General features: G+C 32.2%; 1 protein-coding gene and 1 pseudogene across 2 annotated transcripts; both read right to left on the bottom strand.

Annotated features, from left to right (window-relative positions):
- Window positions 1-2,933: 2,933 nt before the first annotated feature.
- Window positions 2,934-4,283, bottom strand: ATC (centroradiali). The gene is made up of 4 exons (XM_068644233.2): window positions 3,974-4,283; window positions 3,819-3,880; window positions 3,505-3,545; window positions 2,934-3,405 (listed from the first exon to the last, which is right to left on the bottom strand). Exons 1-4 carry the CDS (start codon window positions 4,178-4,180, stop codon window positions 3,185-3,187), a joined length of 531 nt encoding a protein of 176 aa, XP_068500334.1. The 5' UTR covers window positions 4,181-4,283; the 3' UTR covers window positions 2,934-3,184.
- Window positions 4,284-11,834: 7,551 nt separating this feature from the next.
- On the bottom strand, window positions 11,835-21,883 carry LOC137835636 (uncharacterized; annotated as a pseudogene). The gene is made up of 13 exons (XR_016521140.1): window positions 21,696-21,883; window positions 21,437-21,515; window positions 21,195-21,302; window positions 20,534-20,979; window positions 19,868-20,053; window positions 18,398-18,505; window positions 17,832-18,035; window positions 15,913-17,744; window positions 14,770-15,406; window positions 14,533-14,679; window positions 14,303-14,410; window positions 13,590-13,658; window positions 11,835-13,327 (listed from the first exon to the last, which is right to left on the bottom strand). The product of XR_016521140.1 is annotated as an uncharacterized LOC137835636 (transcript).
- Window positions 21,884-22,326: the final 443 nt, after the last annotated feature.

The following is a 22,326-nucleotide window of genomic DNA, read 5'->3' as shown; positions in this document are numbered from 1 at the left end:
ATGACACTGTTGAGAGGAGGCATAGAAGAAAAAAAATTCTATATTAAAAAATAAAAATAAAAATGAAAAGAGATTTCAAGTAAATTAGTAAAAGATAAAATAAAGAGAACAAAATTAGTGGCCCATATATTAAATATTTTTTCAAAATAAATTAAAAGTACTAAAATAACTTGTATATTAAACAAGGTCAACTTATAAGCTATGTAACACTAACTTGTAAATTTACTAAAGTAGTTTGCAAAATACAATTTTAAAATAGTTATTAAAAAATTGACAAATTTATTATATTAGATAAAGTGTTAAAATCATAACAGTGTGTACTTTAACATTTTACTCGTACGATTTAGGGAATATAAACAAAAATAGAACTACATAGAATGATTTATTATACCATATATTATAGGATCACAATGTTAAGTGGGTCGTTATAAAATAAGGCAACACAAATTCACTAATCTAGTCTCATCCTCCATAATTCACAATTGTGTTGGTTAACAGTTGGACGAGTGCTACTCATTTATTTATTATTATAGTATGAATTTTATTTTATTTTATTTTATTTAAAAAAAATAAAAATAAAATGTATTAAAAAAATAATGTTTTATTTTAATCATCTAAATAGATTAATATTAAAAGTGATAATGAATTTAGTTTTAAATAAAGTCTTATATTTAAATTTTGTTTAAAAAAATTATATAAAAAAAATTCAATAAAATACTCATTTAAAAAATAGTTATTTTTATTAAAATATTTTATAATAAAATTTTGATAAAATACTCTAATACATTTAGAGGAAAACAAATTAATTATTTTTAATTAAACCTTCGAACAACACTCATATTTGAATTCATATTTTTATCTTAATTGAATTAATTAAAATAGAGATCAAATTTAAATTCTACTTTTATAAATAATAAAATTTTATTTTTAAAAAAGTATTTCCTAATAACAACTAACTCGTAGACCCGCGAACTACTCTTATGGAAACGTACTAATAAACTTATATTTTATGGGTCAAACACAAAATCATTGGATTGGTTTACAGAGGAATTATTTGTTTGAACTGGTTTACAGAGGAATTATTTGTTTGAACTAAATAAAATTCTTATATAAGAATAAAGTTAATTTCAAACTCCAAATAATAAAAATAACTATTCTACACTATTTTTTAGAATAAAATAATAATTTATTTAAGTGTGAAATCAATATAACCATCTCAATACTCTTTACTTAATTGTCAACAAACTTTTTAAAAGGAGTATTAAAGACACGTATTTATTTATATTTCTTTCCTCTGTCACCTCATTTCAGTAAGAGTGATATTTCTTTAAATAAAGATTATTTGACACCCAAAATAGTAACCCACTTTCATTTAACAACCCTTTATAACAATATAATAATATTTTTAATTAAAAAATAAACTAAATATAATTATATTTCAGTGCTCATTTCCTTTTAGGTTGGTTTGAATAAGAAATTTTAAAATTTAATAAAATTCTTTACAGATTTTATTTTTTATCAGACGAAAGATATAACTATTTTTTCATTAGAGACGAAATATAAACACGGTTTTAAGATTAGAGATCAAAACCATGGTTTAGCCCTATCTTCTTTTTCTTCGAAGGTTTAACTCATGGATTAGAATACATAATTAAAATGTGTGGACTTCATTATGAAATATAAACTAATGTCAAAGAGTATAAAACACAACACATTTTCAGCCCTATGATGTGTGAATAGTTGAAGGGTTCTTTTTGCTTGATTCCGATGCAACCAACCAGAACTGCTTTCTGCAGGTCATAGTCCTCTTTTAACGGAAATGTCCTTGGAAGTTCAGTACATTGAGATCATTCAATAGCCAGAGGTTGAATCAAAGTACATATCAATGACAGAAACATAATTTGACATTGATTTTTTAAGCAGAGCTTTGCATGCAGACAAACAGTGTTTAGTTTCTACAAAAAAATCTTAACAGTGTTTATAGAGTTATATATTATTTATGCAACAATGTACACACTTTTACAGAAAAAGTTATAAAGTACAAATTCTCAAATAGAAACGAAGGCTTTCTTTTAAAAGAACTATACTATTTTCCTATTCAAACGATGGAAGTCTAGAAGTAATTTCTCAGTTCTAACAAGAAAAGGATATGTTGTGTTTCCTTTCTGGTTTTCCCTTGTATACCATATTTGTTGAATACAGTTTCCATTCCAATAAAGTGTTACTTGTTATAGGTAAACACTGTTTAGATTTGTGGCTAGGGTTTTAGGGAGTCAGAAATTCGGAATTGTGTCTGCTACGCATGCCTATTTTTTTTTTATCTATCGGTTAATATTGCTCTGCACAGAGGGTAGTGAACTTCAGAATCTTCTCCCTTAAAGAGTGGGATTTATAAATTATGGAGAAAGAGAAAAAGGGTCATTCCTTGAAGTCTTTGAAGTTAGAGTAACAACAATAACCTTTCATTTTTGGATGTCGTTTGATTTCGTTCCGTCCCAGAATCAGAGAAAAAGAGGTGTTGACATCTTAGTATAAGTACGGTACCATAATACATTAACAACTTTGGTTATTATGGATTCAAATCAAATTTATAACAATAAAGAAATAGAAGAGTAAAAGAAAAGATTGAAAAAGCAAATACCACTCCTCAGATGAATCAATAGAAATATTGGATAAAGTAGAACATTACAAGATTCTTTTTCATATTATAAATACCTTGTCTACATTAGCATTTTTCTATTGCCTATTTATTGCCTACCAACTTTTATTGTTGTAGGAATCAAATGCAATTAACATATTTTAACAGCTTAAAAGTTATGTGCGTGTTGTATTAATTTTTTGAAGTTTAAAAAGTTAAGAAAACGATTATTTCTTAATCAGCTAAAACATGCACCGATTAATATGATAATAACTTGCATGGTTACTCGGACATATATAATTTAGGAGAAAGTGAAATAGAAACTTGAACAGTTACAAACTGAAACCACACCAAACTAAAAACAAGAATGTTGGAAGGATAGTTGATGGTAGGAGTTTGAGCATGCAAGTTCGAATTTAACCAGACAAGGTGCCCCCACACCCTTAGAAACCTAGACTTATTTGGTGGACACTACCATGGTCCACAGCTACATAGGCTTTACTAGTGATAACCACAATGTGGCACTTTTGTTGGTTGGTTCATTATTCAACGTCTTCTGGCAGCCGTTTCCCTTTGAGCATTGAAAAACACAGCAGCCACAGGAAGCCCCAGGTCATTCTCCTCTGCAAAGCTCCTCGTGTTAAAGAGGTCCCTGGAACTTGGTACTTTCATCACTGCCTGCCTGCACTTCTGCTTGAAAAGCAGGAACACAAACCTATGGATTCCTATGTTTGGCCTTGGAATTTCATAGTTCACCACCTCATTTCCTGTTCAATTGCATGTTCAAGGGGGAAAACTAAATGAAAGTTATATATATACTCTCTCTGTAAGTGTGCATGTGTCTATAATAAGATTCAACATCTTACCAAATGTGGTGTCCGTTGTGCCTGGGATGTCTGTGACTATCCTGTGAGTTATTAAATATGGTCAGACACTTTGTTTCAGATGAAATCACCTATGCATGTGGTGCATCTGAAGCTCTTCCTTATGCATGTGTATGTACTTTACTTGATTCATTACAAGCAAAAAGAAAGAAAGAACTAGAGGACATAGTGGTAGGGTTGATAGTGTGTTTGAAATCATAAAATCTACACCCAAGGAAAACAAGTCAAGAAAGTATAAGCTGGAGTGAAGACCTAACTCTGCATGTGATGGTTTATGTATTTATTTAGTGTCATACCAGTGTAAGTGTTCCCTGAGATATGGATCACTAGGGCCTGGAACGTCTGGATCTGTCATGACCTGAAAGAAAGCCATGGAAATGGAACAGTGAGATGCATGAAAAGATTGAAGAGATGCATGAGAGTGGATTAGTTTGGTGAAAGAAGTAGGTACAAGAGTGAAGAAGGATCTCATGTCGCCTCCACGAATCTGAACCTTAGGCTTAGTGGTTACTGAGGAAGGGAAAAACTCATGACCATTGTAGACCTGCTTATTGTTGTAGGAGACAGTGATTTTCAGAGTTGTAGTGAAAGGATCCACAACATCTCCAATCACCCTTCCAATAACAAGAGGGTCTGTTGATATCATATTCATGGCCATGAAAGATCAGTTGAAAAGCTAGCTAGAGTTTGAAGGTGGGAGTGAAGTTGTGGCAACCAAATAGTTGATGTTGTTGCTTTTGAGGGCTTGGTGTGTGTGTGTGAATGTGAAGTAGAAACCCTATATTTATAGTGCTCATCCCTTCAATACTTAATTAATTAGGAGTCATAGTGGGAAGCCAGAATTGAAGAATAGGGAAAAAGTGGAACCTTATGAAAAAGGCTGAAGTTGCTTTTCACATTTAGAAAATTACTGATAACATATAAAATAAAATATATTTAATTTATTTTAATATTAATACAGTTTTAGGCACATTAAATATTTATAGTCGATATGTAAAGGAATCAATAATTATTCTAACTTAATTAATAATTTCAAATTCAAATTTTAGCAAGGTGAATTAAATACCAACAAGAAAAATAATTTGTTACACATAATAAATTTACTCAAGATTATTCTCAGTAAAAGATACAGGCTAAACATAATCTTAAAAAAGAGTACACACATATTGATATTGATGTGAGAGAAACTTGATCATATAATTAAATAAATGAACGATTCAATTTATATTCAAACAAGAGCACTCATAGTGTCAAGTTATATTCAAACAAGACTACCCGTACTTTGAAATTGTAACATTTACTTAACAATTTAATAAATTAATATTTTAATGATTTTTATTTTTATTTTTTAATTCAATATATTATTATATTATTATAAAGAGTTATCGTTTGGAGTGTCAATAATCTTTATTTTTCAAAAATCAATCATGTTCATATATATATAAAGGAGTATTTTGTCAAAATGATGTAATTTTATTTTGCAATTATGAAAATGGAAACAATTTTTCTATTATAAGGTTGGATGAGTGATCAATAAAAACGACTTTAATGTTGATAAAATTTGAACATTTAAAGGATGTACAATTACAAAACACAAAAAGTTAAGTTTCTCTCCATTCAATGCAATTATCAAGAAATTCCCTGTGAATATATGGACTAACATTCCCCCTAGTCTTTTGGGTTTTCATACACAGATTAGACATTCAATGGTAATCCAAAATCAAAACCTTGAGCACAATAATTCGAGACCATTGACCTTTGTTCAGTTTTTTATAAAGAAACTGATGCAGCAAAGCATTACAGAGTAAAAGGAAGCGTGGTGCTATATATTGAGCATAATTTGGTGAGCCGTATCTGTATAATACCTGGAGCATAAGTTGGAATGTGATGTAAATACTGCTCTGGTTTGCTTTTAATTGCAGTTGTTTTTCAGCCTTTGATTTGACGTCTGAGAGTGGTAAGGGCAGATTATATATTCATTTTTCTTCCAACTCACTAAAACGTTTTAAAAAAAATGTGATAAAATATCGACTTTTAGAACGGACAAGAATACATCGGATGCGATGATTTATCTTTACGATACTATCTCTTAGGCTTGAGGTTGGAATAGTGACGCTGTCTGTAGAAATATATTGGCCCAAGCCCTTCAGCTAGGAGCAATTCACTCCCCTTAGATCTTCATTGAAGCTTGTTCCAGTTCATCAATATAGTTCTACATCACTCAGGATCGAATCCACCGAAACTTCTTTTAAGGACAAAACCGTAACGAAATACCAATTTTCAAAACAGACAATATCTCAGATGTGGTGATTGATCTAACAATATTTCTCTCGAACTTGAGAACAACTCCTTTAAACACATGAAGAAGGGGTAAATACACCATTTCTAGTTCTGTTATCGAAGCCCATGTCTTAGGTTGTGTTGTGCTGATCAGTTTAGAAATCTGTTTATCTGAACTGGATAAAAAAATTCTTTTAGGGAATTGTTTTTTCAATTGAATGTATTTTGAAATGAATTGGGTTCCTTTCAAACCAAACAAATTGTATACTGATATTGAAAGTGGGAGAATTTTATCTTGCTCTGGTTAATATGTTCTCAAACACTTCACTTTAATCTATAAAGACTCTAATGAGGAAATCGTGGTTTGAAGATGTGAAAAGGATCTCTTTTGTAAAGAGTTCAAGTACTCTTTCAAGTAGAGGAGCAAACTTCTTTAGCTTACCATTTTTTTAAAATATTATTTTTTTATTAATATCTTTATTGCTAGATTATTTTGTAATTTTTTTTAAGGGTTCTTACAAGACTTTAGAAACAAAACTCCTTTTTATAAAAAGTGTCGACTTCTCGATCTTCCTTATTCTTTCGGTCTCCTTTCTCGGGTTAGGCTTTTAGTCCACTCTTCTTTTGACTTGAGATTGGGCCTAGATAACTGGTAAACTTACTTAACTGGATTGGATCAATTGAGTCTTAAGTTTTTCATCTCGGTCTCCTCTCATGGGGTGTGTGTACCTGCAAAACGCTCTGATGTCAAAGTCAGAATCAATTTTATATAATTATCGAATAAATTCACTCTACTTACCTCTTGAGTTAAACATCTATTTATAAGGTTCTCTTATTGGGCTTAGAAGCTGTTTGGATATTTTCTTTTTACACATAATATTTTTTTAAACATACATCTGTATATTTTAGTCTGTTTTATGAATTTTGCTACCGTAACTAATTTTTTTTTTTTATTTAACTTTTTGGTCTGATCTTTCGACACAATTTTTCGGTTGATTTCGGCCTATTTTGTGCAGTTTTATAAAATTCATAGAAAAAAATTGTAGAAAAAACTTGTCTTTCACGAATTTTAATTTGAAATCTACAGAAAAAAATCTAAGAAATAGGAAATATTTTAGTAATTCTCGCACATCTTTCCGTATGAGATGCTTGGAATGATTGAGCAATCCTATTAAAGAAAAAAGACATAATGTTCTTTCAGTCTAAGTTTGGCTACATTCATTTCAATAATGTTTATGCGTTTGTTATAAGTGGTGATAAAAAAGTAAATGTTGATTAAAATATCTATACTTTTATACTCAACTAAAGAAATTCTTAAAAACATTTTTAACTGTATCTTGACATGTATATAGCCATCTTAATTAGATTTATTACACAGTAATGGTTTCAAGTGAAATTAAAATTATGGGTTAAATATTTTTTCTTCTGTATTTTATTTGAAATTGATTTTCGTTACTAGTGCAAACTTTAGATATACTGAGTACTTATAATAAGAAAAATATTGGAATGAGTCAGTGTTAATTTTTTTTAGGGTCAAAACTGATTTTGAATGTGAATTATATATATATATGTTAGGGGTGAAGCTAGCTAGAACGTAGCAGTGATTCCGAAATTGGATAATATTTCTTAGAGATGTGCAGAGAATTTGAGGTTCCAAGCATCGTTAAACCGAGGAAATTATATGACCATTTCCAATCATGGTATTCAAAAGCTAAAATTCCTCTCATGACTGATATTAGAACCTTCCCAAATTAAACATTAGTAGTAACATTGCCAATAATTTAAGCAGAGTTTGGAGTATAAAGTTATTCCACCCATATATACATATACATATATAAGTCAGAAATTAACAAATGAAAGGTAGTGGTTATGGTGATTTCACAGAAAAGAAGATTCAGATGGAATGAGCACTTTTGATATTGAAAAATAAGACACTGAGGAGAGTGGATGGCTCTTTCAGGAACACCACAACCATTAAAGTATTGCCCTCTTAATTACACTATTCATATTCCTCTTTGATGTTGCACTATTCTAATCACTTACTACCTACATACTTCTAAATTATTATATATATATTCATCTTACTCAAAATACACCACTTTTTCTATGCCTTCATACCAAATATATTCAAGGCTTAAATTACATTATGAACTTTTCAAGCTAGATAACCTAGCTTCATCCCTCACTTGAATTCTCATTTAATTGTTAATTAGATTAATCATAGTTGTAGAATCTCATGCATATGGTTTTCCATCAAATCCATGGTATATTTAATATTTTTGAGGTAATTAACAAATTAAACTGAGTCTTTTCCAAGAACTGTGCATTTTCGTTATGGATTCCCCCAGTTAAGTTTGGTAGCCACCCATATGCATCTCGGCATCACATATTTAGTGCTTGGCTTCATCTTTCTTTTTTGCTATGAAGTCAACATTCAATAAAAAAAAAATTAAGTTGTGATGTTATGGGAGCATTTTTTTAAGTTCCATGAGTAACTAGACAACATTATCATGGATGCACATATATGCTTTAAATAATATAACTTAATATTGAAGAGCAAAGATAAGGTTTCATTAATTTGTTATTATTCTCTAACCGTCACAATAATTATAGCTTGAATAATCAATGATAACGATAGGACTATCCCTCTTAGTTAAAGTGAAAAGACATGTAAAAGGAAAAATAAGAATATGTATGTAACATGTTATTTTAAAGTTTATATATTAGTAAAACGTATACTTAATTAAGGATTGTTGTGGAGTGTATTTGTTTTAATCAAAAAATAATATATATATATATATATTATAAAGTATATTTAAAGTTTTTAATCTTTTTATAAATTTATAATTAAAGGTGAAAAAAATATTCAAATTGTCAAATTTACACTAAAAAAAATCTTGGAATAGAAACAAATTTGTAGAGACCAAAATAATTAGTTATAATAGGAACTAAAATAGAGACCATTTTAGAAACTAAAAAAAAAATTGGTTTCTAAATTAGTTTATATTATTTTCTATTATTGTTAAATAGTTTCTAAATTGGTATCTAATTAGCAACTAAGGTTTTAACTACCAATTATTTAGTTTCTAAATTTGGTAGCAAAAACCTTGGTTGCTAATTAGATACCAATTTAGAAACTATTTAACAATAATAGAAAATAATAGAAACTAGTTTAGAAACCAAATTTCTTTTTAGTTTCTAAAATAGTATCTAATTTAGTTACTATTGCAACTAATTATTTTGGTTTCTACAAATTGGTTTCTATTTCATGATTTTCTTGTAGTGTTAATTCATAATTGTCTAAATCTATATTACTTTAAGTCTATTTAAATGAATTTGTCTTAAATTTAAATATATATTTTTTGAATTTTAAATCTAATCAATTTAATTAGATTTGGATTGGATATAGATTGAATATTTTTTACATTTAAAAATTCAAAATCAATGTGTGTATCAATCGTTTCAAGTTATGGAATAGTAGACTGAGTCAGACATAAGTAAGGTAGCACCGGATCGAGCTCAGGTCGAGACAAGTAGGTTGGGGCACATATCGAGTCGAGTTGACCCAAGAGAAGGTCGACTCGATTCAGCTTGAACCCAGGTCAAGTCTAGTTAACCCAGGCATAGGTCGAGTCCAGTCGACCTATGTTCAGGTCAAGTTGATTCGATTTGGACACACATCGAGTTAATTCGGCCCAAAGCCAAGTCGATTCGAATCGGTCTAGGTCGAGTCTAGTCAAACTTAGCTCGTGCTCAATTCTAGCTTGGACCTAAGTTGAGTTAGTCCAAGCTCATGTCGATTCATGTTAGTTGGGCCCAAGTTAAGCAAAGTCAGTTCAGGCCTAGATAAAGTTGAGTGGGCCTTTACCTAATTAGAGTCAAATTGACCTAGGCCAATGTCAAATCGAGTTGACCCAGTCTAGCTTAAGCACAGTCAGCCCAACCCAGGTATAGTTGAGTTGACCTAGTATGAGTCGAGCTGAATAGACCCAGACCCAAATTAAGCTAAGTGGGCATAGGCATAAGTCAAGATGAGTCATCCCAGTTCTAGCTCAAGCTCTAGTAGTTTTGGTCTAGGTCGAGCTAAGTTAGCTCGAGTATAGGTCAAGCTAAGTGAGCCCAAGCCTAGGTTTTAGCCAAATTGTCCCGGGACCAATTTGAGTTGAATCAACCCAAGTTTCTTGGATCAAGCTAAATTGGCAAGAGGGCAAGGTTGAGAGAATTCGACCGAGTCGAGATCAAGTCGAGTCGGCTCAGGCCCAAGTCGAATCAATTTGACCTTGACCCAAGTCGAGTCGAGTGGGCTTAGGAGTAGGTTGAATTGATTCAACCCATACTCAGGTCGAGTAGACTCGACCTTGACCCAGGTCAAGTCAATTTGGCTCGAACCCAAGTCAAGTTAAGTCAGCCTAGGCTTAGGATGATTCGAGTTAGAGTTAGCTCGAGTTCAAGTCAAGCTGATTCGACTCAGAACCATGTCAAGTTGAGTCAGAGTCGGCTCAGGCTTAAGTGTAACTCACACCTAAATGTAACCAATTTTGCTCATACTCAAATTGAGTTGAGTTAGAGCTAGCTCGAGCTAGAGTCCAACTCAACCCTAGATTGAGTCGAGTCAGCCCAAGCCTTAGTAAACTTGAGTTTAATCAAAGTCAAATTGGTAGTTAAACCTTGGTAACTAATGAGGTATCAATTTAGAAACTATTTATTAATAATAGAAACTACTTTAGATACCAATGATATTTTAGTTTATAAAATAGTATCTGATTTAGTCAATATAATGACTACTTATTTTTTTTTATAAAATTAGTTTCTATTTAATAATTTTTTGTAGTGTTAATTGAAAAAAAAAAAAATTAATGAGTTTAAATATATAAATGGTGATTTTAAAGGAAGAAAGAAAGTCTTGAAAAAATGAAACAAGGTTGTCGAGAGATCAAGGAAAAATTGGAAAAAAATAACAATAAAATATGGTTTACAAAGTTAATTAAAAGTAAAAGTAGGAAGAAAAAAAAAACACCTCTCTAAATAGATAATTTGAACAAAATATTCGAAAATAAACTTTCATGTATTAATTGTTATCTTGTGGAAAAGATTACTAGATTACTTGATGATGTTGAAGAGTAGTGTGAGTGAATTTTAAATGGCACAAAAAGTTGCTTGAATGGGATGAAAAATAATTTGCCTATTACTAAGTTTTTTTCTTGAATTTCTTTAATAAACTTCTTAATTTAGTTTATCATTTTTTTTATCAGCATTAATTTAGTTTATCATGATAAATTCTTTTGGTTTATCTCGCTAAACTTTATATTTGATCTATGGTAAACAAATCTTATACAATTAGTTTATTGATTTTTCTTCATAAACGACACAAAAAAAGCATTGGATAAGGACATGTACTTTTTAAAATGGAACTTATTCTATAAATTATGGTGGAAGAATTATGAATTTTAAGATTATCTATAATACAAAAAGAACATTAAGGAATGTCGTCATCTTCTTCAAAAGGAAAAAAGAAAAAGAAAAGAATATATACATGACATTCTTGGTTCTAAAATGATGAAAATGCACGATGAATTGGCTAGATATTCTATTTAAAGTGGAAATATAATCATTGTTAATGTTATTGTAACCTGCAAGAAGACTAAATCTTTAATCACTTTCGAGTAAATTAGGTTTCTTTTCTTTTGAAAGACATTAATGAATTTTTACGGTAAGTACATCGTTGTAAGAAATAATAATGTGTTTCTAAGGACGAATATCAAATTAAAAAAAACAGTTAAATATTTAAATAGAATTCACTAAATATAGAACAGAATAATAAAAGTTTGTTAGGATGACAATGATTAAAATGAAAAAGTGTACCGTTATAAGACAAAATTATTAAACTTTTAAAACGGTTAAGATTAAGTTGTATTATATTTATATGCATTGTCTCAATAACTTTCAAATACTTCAGCCTCAACAAATTATAAGTTTGGAAACAAATTAAGGGTTTTCTAAAAAGAGAAAAAAAAATGCTTTCATGTACTAAACCAAATACATTAGCAATAACATACACCATTGGAGATGGAATAAAAAGTTTACTAATATCCAAGATAAGTGTTACATACTCTTAGGAGTTGTAAAATGTCAAAAGCTAAGTGTGAGCATTAGTTTATTGAGCTTTCAGTGTTTGGCCATGAACACTAATTGGGTTAAGTTTCGATACACATCACATCACTTAGGAGTTGAGGCCAATGACAGTTTATATACACTTTCCTCTCTTAACCTATCAATGGACCTTTTAAGGATAAAATTGTGACGAAACTTCAAACTCCAAAACGAATAATATATCATATGGGTATTGACCCTAGTACACCCAATATCCATCACTTAAGAGTCGAGGTCAATGACAGTTTATATACACCTTCCTCCCATAACCCACTAAGGTTTGAAATGGGGAAAAATCAAATTTTTCCTTACATTTTATCGATCCACTTGTATCTCTTCTCATCCTTAATTTGGTAATCGAACTCTTAATTTCATAACCAGCCAATGGTGACTCTTCATGAAGACAAACGGTTGATTAATAATCATAATGGCTATCTTAAAGTCGGTCATTATCCAAAGGCCTAGAAATATGAACATCTCCCAGGAAATATATCCTATCCATATTTTACTACATACTATCATACTTAAGTATTCTTACTAACTTAAGCATTAAAGGATCTTTTGTAAGTAAACACCCTCCTCTTTCTGGCGATCAGTCAAAGCAAGGTCTCCAGAGAGAACTTCCTTATTCCATCTTGGAGCTCTCCAGATCAATTTTCGGCAAGAACAGGTTAGATAGTTATTCCCATTATGTATGATACTCTTTTACTCTCTTTACAAGGTATCACCAGCTCCCTGTGGCAGAAGTCCATTGACCTTAACACGGATCCAAATCATGTAAACAGCTGGGGTATGAAACATACAGGAATGAGTGGTGGGGCCAGTGACAATTTTCTTCACTCTTCAAATAAAGTACTGGACTTTTAACCATATTTTTTACCATTATAACTACTAACTCTAGCTCTGCCTTGGGCCTGCACCCCCACAAATTTGGAAGATTCAATTAGTCCTGAGAAATATTATTTAAACAAAGTTACACCAGTTGCTGATGTTGCATGGGGAAATAACAATACTAGTTACCATTCACTTGAGAACATGAACAAGTGACAGATGCAAACCAAAACCATTAAAAATCAACTTTCAGAGATTTCCTATCTTTCTCACATCCAGCACTAATGAACTTGGTATAGGGATAATACTGTTAATGGATCTAAAATACATTATGATACCATCACAAAAAAAATTAATTTGAAGTCTAACTCAATCTCACAAAAATATGGTGTGATATGCACTTAAATACTATAATAGTCATATACCTAATTAATGTGAAATTTTGAAAAAGGGGACTCAACTTTATGAGCAAGTTCCACTGTGCAAGCAGCTGCGAGGCCTAGCAATTGATTCACATGACGAAACAGTTGCCACAGTACAATCTCTAAGAAAGATGAGGAATCATCCATTAGACATACAAGACGGAGATTATGTAACAAAAAAAGGAATGAAGACAGTATTTTCCTAGTTGAAACATCAATTAATGATTAGTAGGGTCAGGAACCAGTAAAGTATATCGAAAGAAAATTTGAAATCAGAGAACAGTGCGAAGAGACTATACCAATGAAGTACTAAGTACGAACCAGCAAGGTTTGGAGAACGTAAAGAGATAGTAGCCAATAAGTTATAAGATATAGCAAATATACCTCTAGCTGTTCATGAAGACACCTCAGAACATATAACTGCAACTGAAGTGCCTACAAATTTGCAAGTCACTAGTAACAATCAAGAAAAAAAAATCAGTTGATTTAGAGGACACCTAATGCCAATATGAAAATAACCATGAATGTAAATAGTGGATATTCAGAAGTAGGAATTCATATTGATAAGGAATATAATAAATAAGATGAATATTCATATTGATAAGGAATATATCAAGCGGGTGTCAGCCACAAAGCATGACACTAAAGGAATCAATTACATGTAATGTAACAGCCCATCTACTATGTTTAAGCCATCTTTATTAGAAAGAACAAATATGCCTGCAAAATTTTAACAACTAAGGGAAACTTGTTTTATATACAAGAATCATTGTTAATGACGTTCTGCTCCAAATATTGCTGTTCTACTCCTTTCAGAGAGATATGCATAAAAATTTGTTTTTATAAAGAGTCGTCCTTAATTTGTTAATAAAATTTAACCCTCTGATTCCAAAGTTCTGGTTTCAATCCTGTAAAGCATCATTGGCAGTTTCCTTTCCACACTTCTCAATGAATGAAAGCTAGCAAGCACTCAATTTAACTTCAATACAAGAAAATGCAAAGAGACTTGTTAAAAATAATCTATCAATATAATACAAATCAATAGAAGTTTATGGAATTTTGTAGCACAACGGTCATGGTGAACCATATGCACTTACTGTGTTGTCAATTCCGCCAGGCAGTTTTCCATGAATGATCTTCTCATTTTCAAAGGCCCATTTATTTACCAAATCCAGTTCTTTCTTTCTTCCCAAAAAAGAGCCATCCTTGATGGTTCACATTCAATGAAACAGAATCAGTGAAATCCAACTACGCAGCCACAATTACTACGACACACTATGTAATAACTCAGAAGTTTTCTTATGTTTTCCTTAAATGAAGAACACACCTGACTAAGTTAGGTTGCAGTAGAATTGAATGCTGAGCATTTGGATTCTGAAATGAGTACCCAATCATAAAGAAACAAAATTGCTACGAAGCAGTAGCTTAAAAAGCAGTCTCAAAGTGGATAAAGCCCAAGTTCACTGTATAGCAGCTAATGAGACAGTTGATATTATCAGCAACATGAAGGAATTGTAGCCATAAATTGAAGCAGAAAATTAAGAGTGATAAAAAATGGACTAACCTTCAGGATCGGTTGGCCATAAAGTGAGCATACTTCATAGGAATAATATTTATTTTAATGGATATGCTTTATGAAATTGTTAGCAGATTAGCCAACTCTGGGTTTTGTAACAAAATATACAGGTCCTGGGTTCAAAGGAAGGAGGCTCCAATAGGAATCTTGACTATCAACCAGACAACTATGCCATTTGATTCTATAAGAACCCACGGGAAAGTTAGACACGTCGAGTGAGCAATGTGAAAACCCCTGCCCTTTATCATTAGGTCTAAAATCCATTATTGTCTCCACAGCCATACTATTACCATGGCCCCTACTCTGCATAGAAATTCTCCTCTTGCCTGCCACACCATCCAAGACATGGCAAACCAACTTCTGGTTCAGTTCAACAATTTCATCATCTTTCCAAGCTTCAGATCTAGATTGCGAGTGCCCCAAGGTTTGTCCACATGGGACGAGGAATGACGTACTGCAATGAAGGATGCAATAACACTTAGTTGACTTAACCACAAGGTTTGGTGGCACATTCTTCAATTGAAGACAAATATTCAATGTGATGTGGGAGCCTTGCGAAACAGATATTTCAACCCCATTACCAGAGTCCTCATTGTGGAGAAAAAGTTCTGACCCAATGAATGGTCTGCACAAATAATGCAAAACAAATATTTCAACACCGTATTTTTAAGTGTTAGGAAACATAAACAAACACCAAATTGCGAACTCTTGGTCGTGGCTTGATCAAATTAAGAACTTAAACGGACTACAGCAGTTCTAGATTTGCATATAAGGAGACTACATCATAAAATCAGAGAGCACTAAACGTGTAAAGGTTCACAACAAAGAGAACATCTATTAAACAACAAAAGAAAAACTAATTCAGCTTAAAATACTAACAAAATTGGGAAACCATTTCTTGAGACTCCGATAAAACAAATGCAAAAGCAAACTATTCAATTCCTTTCGTTTAAAGTTTATATGATTCATTTTGACATGAAAAGGAAGATAAGGGAGAATATTGAAGGAAAAAACAATAGTGCATGTGAGGATCATTACAATAAAAATTACATCATAATAAAAAACTACATATTCATTTAAACTTTCATTAAAAAGTTTACACTGATTCCATTGAATAATTGATACACACACCTTACTTTGAAGAAGTACTTTGGAATCCGAAGATGAATGTGCATCAATTTTATTAGAGTATTAGAAACTAGTGACAAAGCATTCTTGGTAAACTGAGATCCAGTTTTCTGAAGCAAGCAGACAGCACTAGAGACAGCATAACTACAAACATTGAGCACCTCTCTGTCTTTGTAGGCAATGCTACAAGTTCGGTAACCGGATCCTGGGGATAAACAGATCTCATTTAGGTCAAAATAATTCAACAGCAAAGAGAAACTCGCTCTGGTTCCATGATCCACACACCAAAATAGCCTCCTTAAATTTTGTATTGTCAAAGCCTGTAAATTACTAGAGGTTTTGTCACCAATAAAAATTCTCTGAGAATCTTGGTCTATATTAGACACTCCAAAAGCAGTTACAAATGCTAATACTGAAGAACTCAGACCATGAGCTGCAAGGACTTCAGAACTTTCACTGTCCATCCCAATGAAAGATGCTCTAAGTAGATCAAATTCTTCTGCTAGTCTGAACAGTTTCTGTAAGGAAACTTGAGTAATATCTTGATAAGACTTCGGGAATTGAAGCTTATCACCACTCTCAATCTCTACCTGATTTAAATTTTGATCCACATTCAATGAAACTACCCCCAAAGCTTTAACCGCACCAACTAAATTTTCCAAAACTCTAGCTCTTAATGATAAAAACCACCTCTGAAAACAAAATGCTTGAGAACTTGTTACAGAGGCATCCAAAATTTTCAAGGAAGAGCATACTTCCACATGAGAGTGATTAAGCTGATCATAGTAATTACAATCATTGATATTCCTGGCAAGTCTTGGATGTGTATCGTCCTTGTAATCATGTGTTAAAGGAAATTTGATAGTCCCCGCCAACTCCATTGATGTGGTTCCCTGTTTTGGCTGCCTAAGAAGTTGGATTTTGTCTTCAGAATTAGAATAATGGAACAATGTTTTTAACCAGCTACAGCAAGAATTAGACTTCACTTTCTCTATTAATGACCTGAATACAGTAGTAGCTAGCAACCATTCACCCTGACACGCAGCATGAGCACCAACCTTGTAAGCAGTCCAGCCATTTGTTCCTGTCAAGACTTTGTTTACAAACGTTGTGCATTTAACAAGACAACTAACAGGATGTGTTTCATCATTCGCATGGACTAAGCCATCACAAATAGGTTGAGTGTGCAATAGCAGATGGTACAATATGTGTGTATAGCAATTAATTAAACTACACTGGCACACAATTTCAGCCAAAATAGTCACTTTACTGAACACTTCAGTATTGACAGCACCAACTACATAAAGATTTTCAAGGTATGCCACCAGAAATCTGTATATTTTGGAAAGAAATTTAACAAGAAAGGAACTTTGCTTTTCTCCTTTCAAATTTACAGCTAGAAGAGTTGATGGTACTGCACGGTCAGTAGATGCAATTGTCACAAGATAATATTCAATCACTTCTTTTATGTTATCAAGTACCAAAGAACCAAGAGAAGGATGACTTTCAACAACAGTTAAAATAATCTTTAGCAGATACTGGAGCTCCTGACAAATTGTCAGATCATTTTGACCACCTTCCAACAATGGCATCAACAAAATTTTGATATGATCTTTGATTAAAGAGATAACACACGACGGCAGGGAAGAACAACCAAAAACATTCTCAATATCTGCTCTGTCCTTTGTCCTACAACAAAAATCTGCTAGAACGCAAATGGCCAAGCAGCTGTTCCTCGAGGCTGGATGTTGACTTGTGTTTTCAATAACAGTTTGAAGCCTCATAAATTCTCGAAGCTCCTTGTGAAGTGAAGAAGGCGGAACAGAACGAAGGACCTGCCAATCATTTAATGCATGTCAAACAAGTTCATATATCATAAGAAATAAATATGAGTTTCATTTTGCCAGGTACCGAACTCAAACCTTGTGCAAGACTCTTAGAGCTTTATATTGAATGGGAAATAAAATTTCAGGTTCCTCCACTATGGAAAATAGCCCACGAATTAGACCCGAATTATCTGAGTTCTCACACAATCCTCTTCTGAATAAAAAATGCAAGCATCTTAATGTTGTTTCTTTTACATGTGAAGTTCTTTCTCGATTGAGAAACAAAAGAAGAAAGTCCACCTGAATCCAAAATGACTTAATTACACAAGCAAAGCACCATAGACATAGTATATATTTTGAATTGGGACCATCATCCATGCATGCTAAAGCTGGCTGCCTGGTGCTTTATTTTACCAAAAGCCTTAAATAGTTTACTAGCCCTTTTCAAAGGAAAAAAAATCTAGCAATGAGTTTCATAAACTTCATGTTAAGGATAACTTTTAAAACAATCTCACTCAGTTGAAGGAACAAAGCAACACTTGGCAAATGGTCACACAAAATATTTCAAACAGAAACTAAAGCAAGGATAAAGTAATAAGTGGCCTTTCATTCCTCCTGCTCAACTAGGATGCTCAAAATCATATAGTAGGACAGATACATACCTGACAAGAGGTAAAAGGAATTAAAATGCAAGCAAGTTTTGAGAGTGAGTATAGCATAGCAACCATAAAATCTTCATCTGACGAATTTAGTACCAACTCCATACCTGCCTGCATTAAATCAATCATCATATCAGAAAACCAAATATGATTGTTCCAATAATGAAACAGACAAAAAATAAAGTAACAAATTTCTTTAGGTAGGCTAAAAACTTAATAATTGTTATGTTATTTTGCAATGCTATTAAGTTTGGATATTGAACCAAGGCACAAAGTGCAGAGAGCTCATTGGGCAATAAAAAATATATATCAGCACTGTACTGCAAGAATTAGTTCTCATTTCTATTTTCTTATAACGTTACAGTATTAGTTTCAAACAAAAATTCAATTCTCTAACTTAATTGTTCTATGGCAACAAGGGAGCAACACACCAGAATACATTGTTCCATAATCAACAATTAGTAGTCCTAGACTTTTGATTAAATTGAACTGGATAATGCATTATAAATTAGTGGAAGAGGTGTCCTCATTTCACTTTGTTGTGGATAACTCAAGCAAATTCACTACAGAACAGTCTACCACATAAATACTAATACATAACAGAGAGAAGCCACAAAAATAAATGATAGAAGGTAAACAAAGGAAGAACGAGAAATAATCAGATACAGAAATAACGTAGTTCAATTGAAGTGTTACTGAACTTCAATCTACATCAATGACAAAATTGACTATGCACAAAGATTATAACACGAAGTTTCTCTCTCAGTGATCTTTTGCTCAACTCTCACAGTTTATTGATTTTACAATTGAACTCACACAACTCTCAGTTAGTTTAACTGTTGTTACAGATTCCTATATATAGCATACAACTACTGTAACCAACTACTATAAAATGCACCTAAACATGTGGAGAGGCACAGCACATGAATAGTGTCTTCCACTTCTTACTAGAAATATTACTTAGACAGCTGCTCCAGACGATACTAATCTCAATAGAAGCTATGAGACTAGACGTTCAACTAACACTATCCATCACATGCTGGAAATGCACATTTTCTACTCGACAATCAGGTCAAGTTTGGCGGTTTAGGAACCTTGACAAGATTTTACTGAACTAATCTTCACACATTTGATGTAAGCTTAGTGTTATGATTTATTACTGCTAGTTGAGGCACAATGTCAAGAAATATTTACAATAAACTAGATGAGCCAATTTCAAAAAAATTAGAACTCCACTTCAACAAGAAAAAATCAAGGTATTTTCTTCATAATTACTCTAGGCCACCTTGTTTCCACTTGGTATCTTGTTAATCACGTCCCTAGGAAAAACTAAAGGAAGACAACATAGACATGCAGAAACAGAAAAAATCACAGTTATTAGAAATACAGATAAACAAGACCATAATAGTTGCAACATTAGCCAGAAAGTCGCACAATATTATAGCTGTCATTGCATATATAATTATCAAATACCTTTTATGCTCTATGTGCAACGGAATAAGAGGATTTGCATTTTGCCAAAACTCGGGCAGCAGCCAACTTTACTGGCAAAGACACTGAAGATGAATTCATTATATTAAATAGCATCTCCACTGAAATAGATGCAAAATCATCTGATATCTCACAAAGGCAACCAGTGGCATACAAGGATGCTTTCACCTGTGAAATCTCAACCCAGCATTTCAGATGTATTGATACAGAAAATTAGTTATAATAAAAGTGTCTTCACAATTATTATAACAACTTGGAATTTTATTATAATAAAAGTGTATTCCAAGTTGTTTTCTTTAATTAGTTATAATTACCTTATGATTTATCACGTAAACAAGTTAGAATTCACAATTAAAGAAAATTAGGAGAATATTCCAAGGCAGTCAACCTCCACATTTTATTAAATGTAAAGGAAAAATGATATCCAATCAAGCAATCACTATCATGTGTCAATCCATCCATGTAGAGTCATGTAAATCAAATTAAGATTGTAGTTTCTCACTTACAATATAATTTAACAGAAAATATTTTTGAGACCTCATTTAGGTACTCAGGTAGGAAATCAAGTAAACATATCTATTCAAGAGACGTCAATATGAAAGAAATCAGACATCTAAAACAACAGCAACACTAAGGTACTTATTTTACCTCACAGTCATGAGCAGAAACAAGGCTAGAAAATATCAAGTATCGAATCTGAGCATTGTCTTTCAGAAAATCAGCCCAGCAACCAAACAAAACCAAAGCCAGTGCCTTCGACTCCAAATCCCCACTATCAAAAACAGATTTCACTCTATTTAACAACTCCAAGTGATTAGCTACTCTTGCATCTGACAGCAACCCTTTGCACTGCTTTGTCTTCTCCTTATTGCGAAGTTTCCATTCAGACAAGAAAACCCTAACAACTGAAAGTCTGGTGTCTATGTCACCACCCCTAAAGGCATCAGCAAGGCGCAAGAGGATAGCATTGGCAAATATTCTATCATCGCCTGGAAGAAGACCAAACATAGCACAGGAAGCAACACCAGATTCGGGCTCTATACTCCATTGCCAAAGTCGAGGCTCCATTTCCAATATGGCTTTGACAAGAGCACCTGACAGTGATAAATTTCAAAAACCATAAAAACAAAACAAGAAAATAACACAAAAACTATAACAGTTTTAATTTAAGGCTTTGTATGGAATGATAATACACAGTGAATGAGGCATTATTTGAATAGGCACCGTTATTTATATAGCCCAACTTTCAGAGGAACAAAGGGGAACATAATGATGAAAAAAAAAAGGATGAAAGAAGAGAATTAATAACCAGGTTTTGCAGAACGGAGGCCCATTTCAAGTTGAATGCTCCATTCCATGGCACGAGCAGCACAAGTTGGTTCCATGGCGAGTTTTCTTCTCCAGGCAATAATGCTAACTACAGAGCACCAATTGCAAATACAGATTAATCGTTGTTTCAAGAAATTTTAATTAAAAATTGTGAACGATCCCTATAATTTTCCCATTAAGCTATTCTTCCCCCTCCTAAATGATGACACGTTCAATCCATACCTGATAATTTAAGCTGGAAGGGGATAGTATCAGGAGGCAGCAAAAAATAATAATCCTTCTCTATTCTATCGTGTTAAACCTTCATGAAACAAGCAAATGCAATTGGTTTTCAGAATTCATATATAGTGAATAACTGTGTAAGGAGTGGACTCAACACTAAAGCAACCACGTGCTGAAAGCACAATAGTCTAAGATATAATTTCAATAAAAAATTGACTGCACTGCTTTCAATAAATAAAAAATTGAAGAAGAAACCCACTGTTGGTGGATTTTCCAGTGAAATCTGGTAGGTGAGGACTGTCAGCTACCTGAACGGCTGCTTCGCGCCGTTGGAACGGTTGTTATAAACAGTGATCGTGGCGGAGCTCCGTCAGACGGTTGTTTCGCGTGGAGGCGGAACTCCGTCGTGCAGGACAGTGGTGATGGGCGGTGTATTGGAGTTTTCAAATTTTATTAGTTAACTTTATAATTATTATAATAATTACTAAAAGGTTATAAATTGCAGAATGTTCCTACAGTAATTAATTTTTCTTTTCAAATAATATATATGAATGTATAGCATTTATCCAAAATAAAAACAAAAAGGGAATGAACAAATATTATATAACAGTATATAAATTTTTAATTGTATTTATTATCTGCATAATAGTATGTAAGAATTTTCAAATAAACTATAGTGGTTTTATTTAATGTAGTTTATTTATATTTGGCTTAGTTGTAATTTTAGTTCCTGTATTTTATAATTTTAATGGTGTTACTATTTTTAATTACTTATTTTTTTAATTATTTGTAGTTATAGTTTCGGAATGTTTTTATGTTATTAATTATATATAACAATTTCATTTTCAATTTTAAAAATATGTTGATCAAAATTCTAATTTTTAATAACT

This window comes from Phaseolus vulgaris, chromosome 5 (assembly GCF_051622355.1).
Source record: "Phaseolus vulgaris cultivar YP4 chromosome 5, ASM5162235v1, whole genome shotgun sequence".
NCBI classification, from domain to species: Eukaryota; Viridiplantae; Streptophyta; class Magnoliopsida; order Fabales; family Fabaceae; genus Phaseolus; species Phaseolus vulgaris.
The sequence above is the reverse complement of the archived record's forward strand: the minus strand, read 5'-3'. Positions and strand labels throughout refer to the sequence as shown.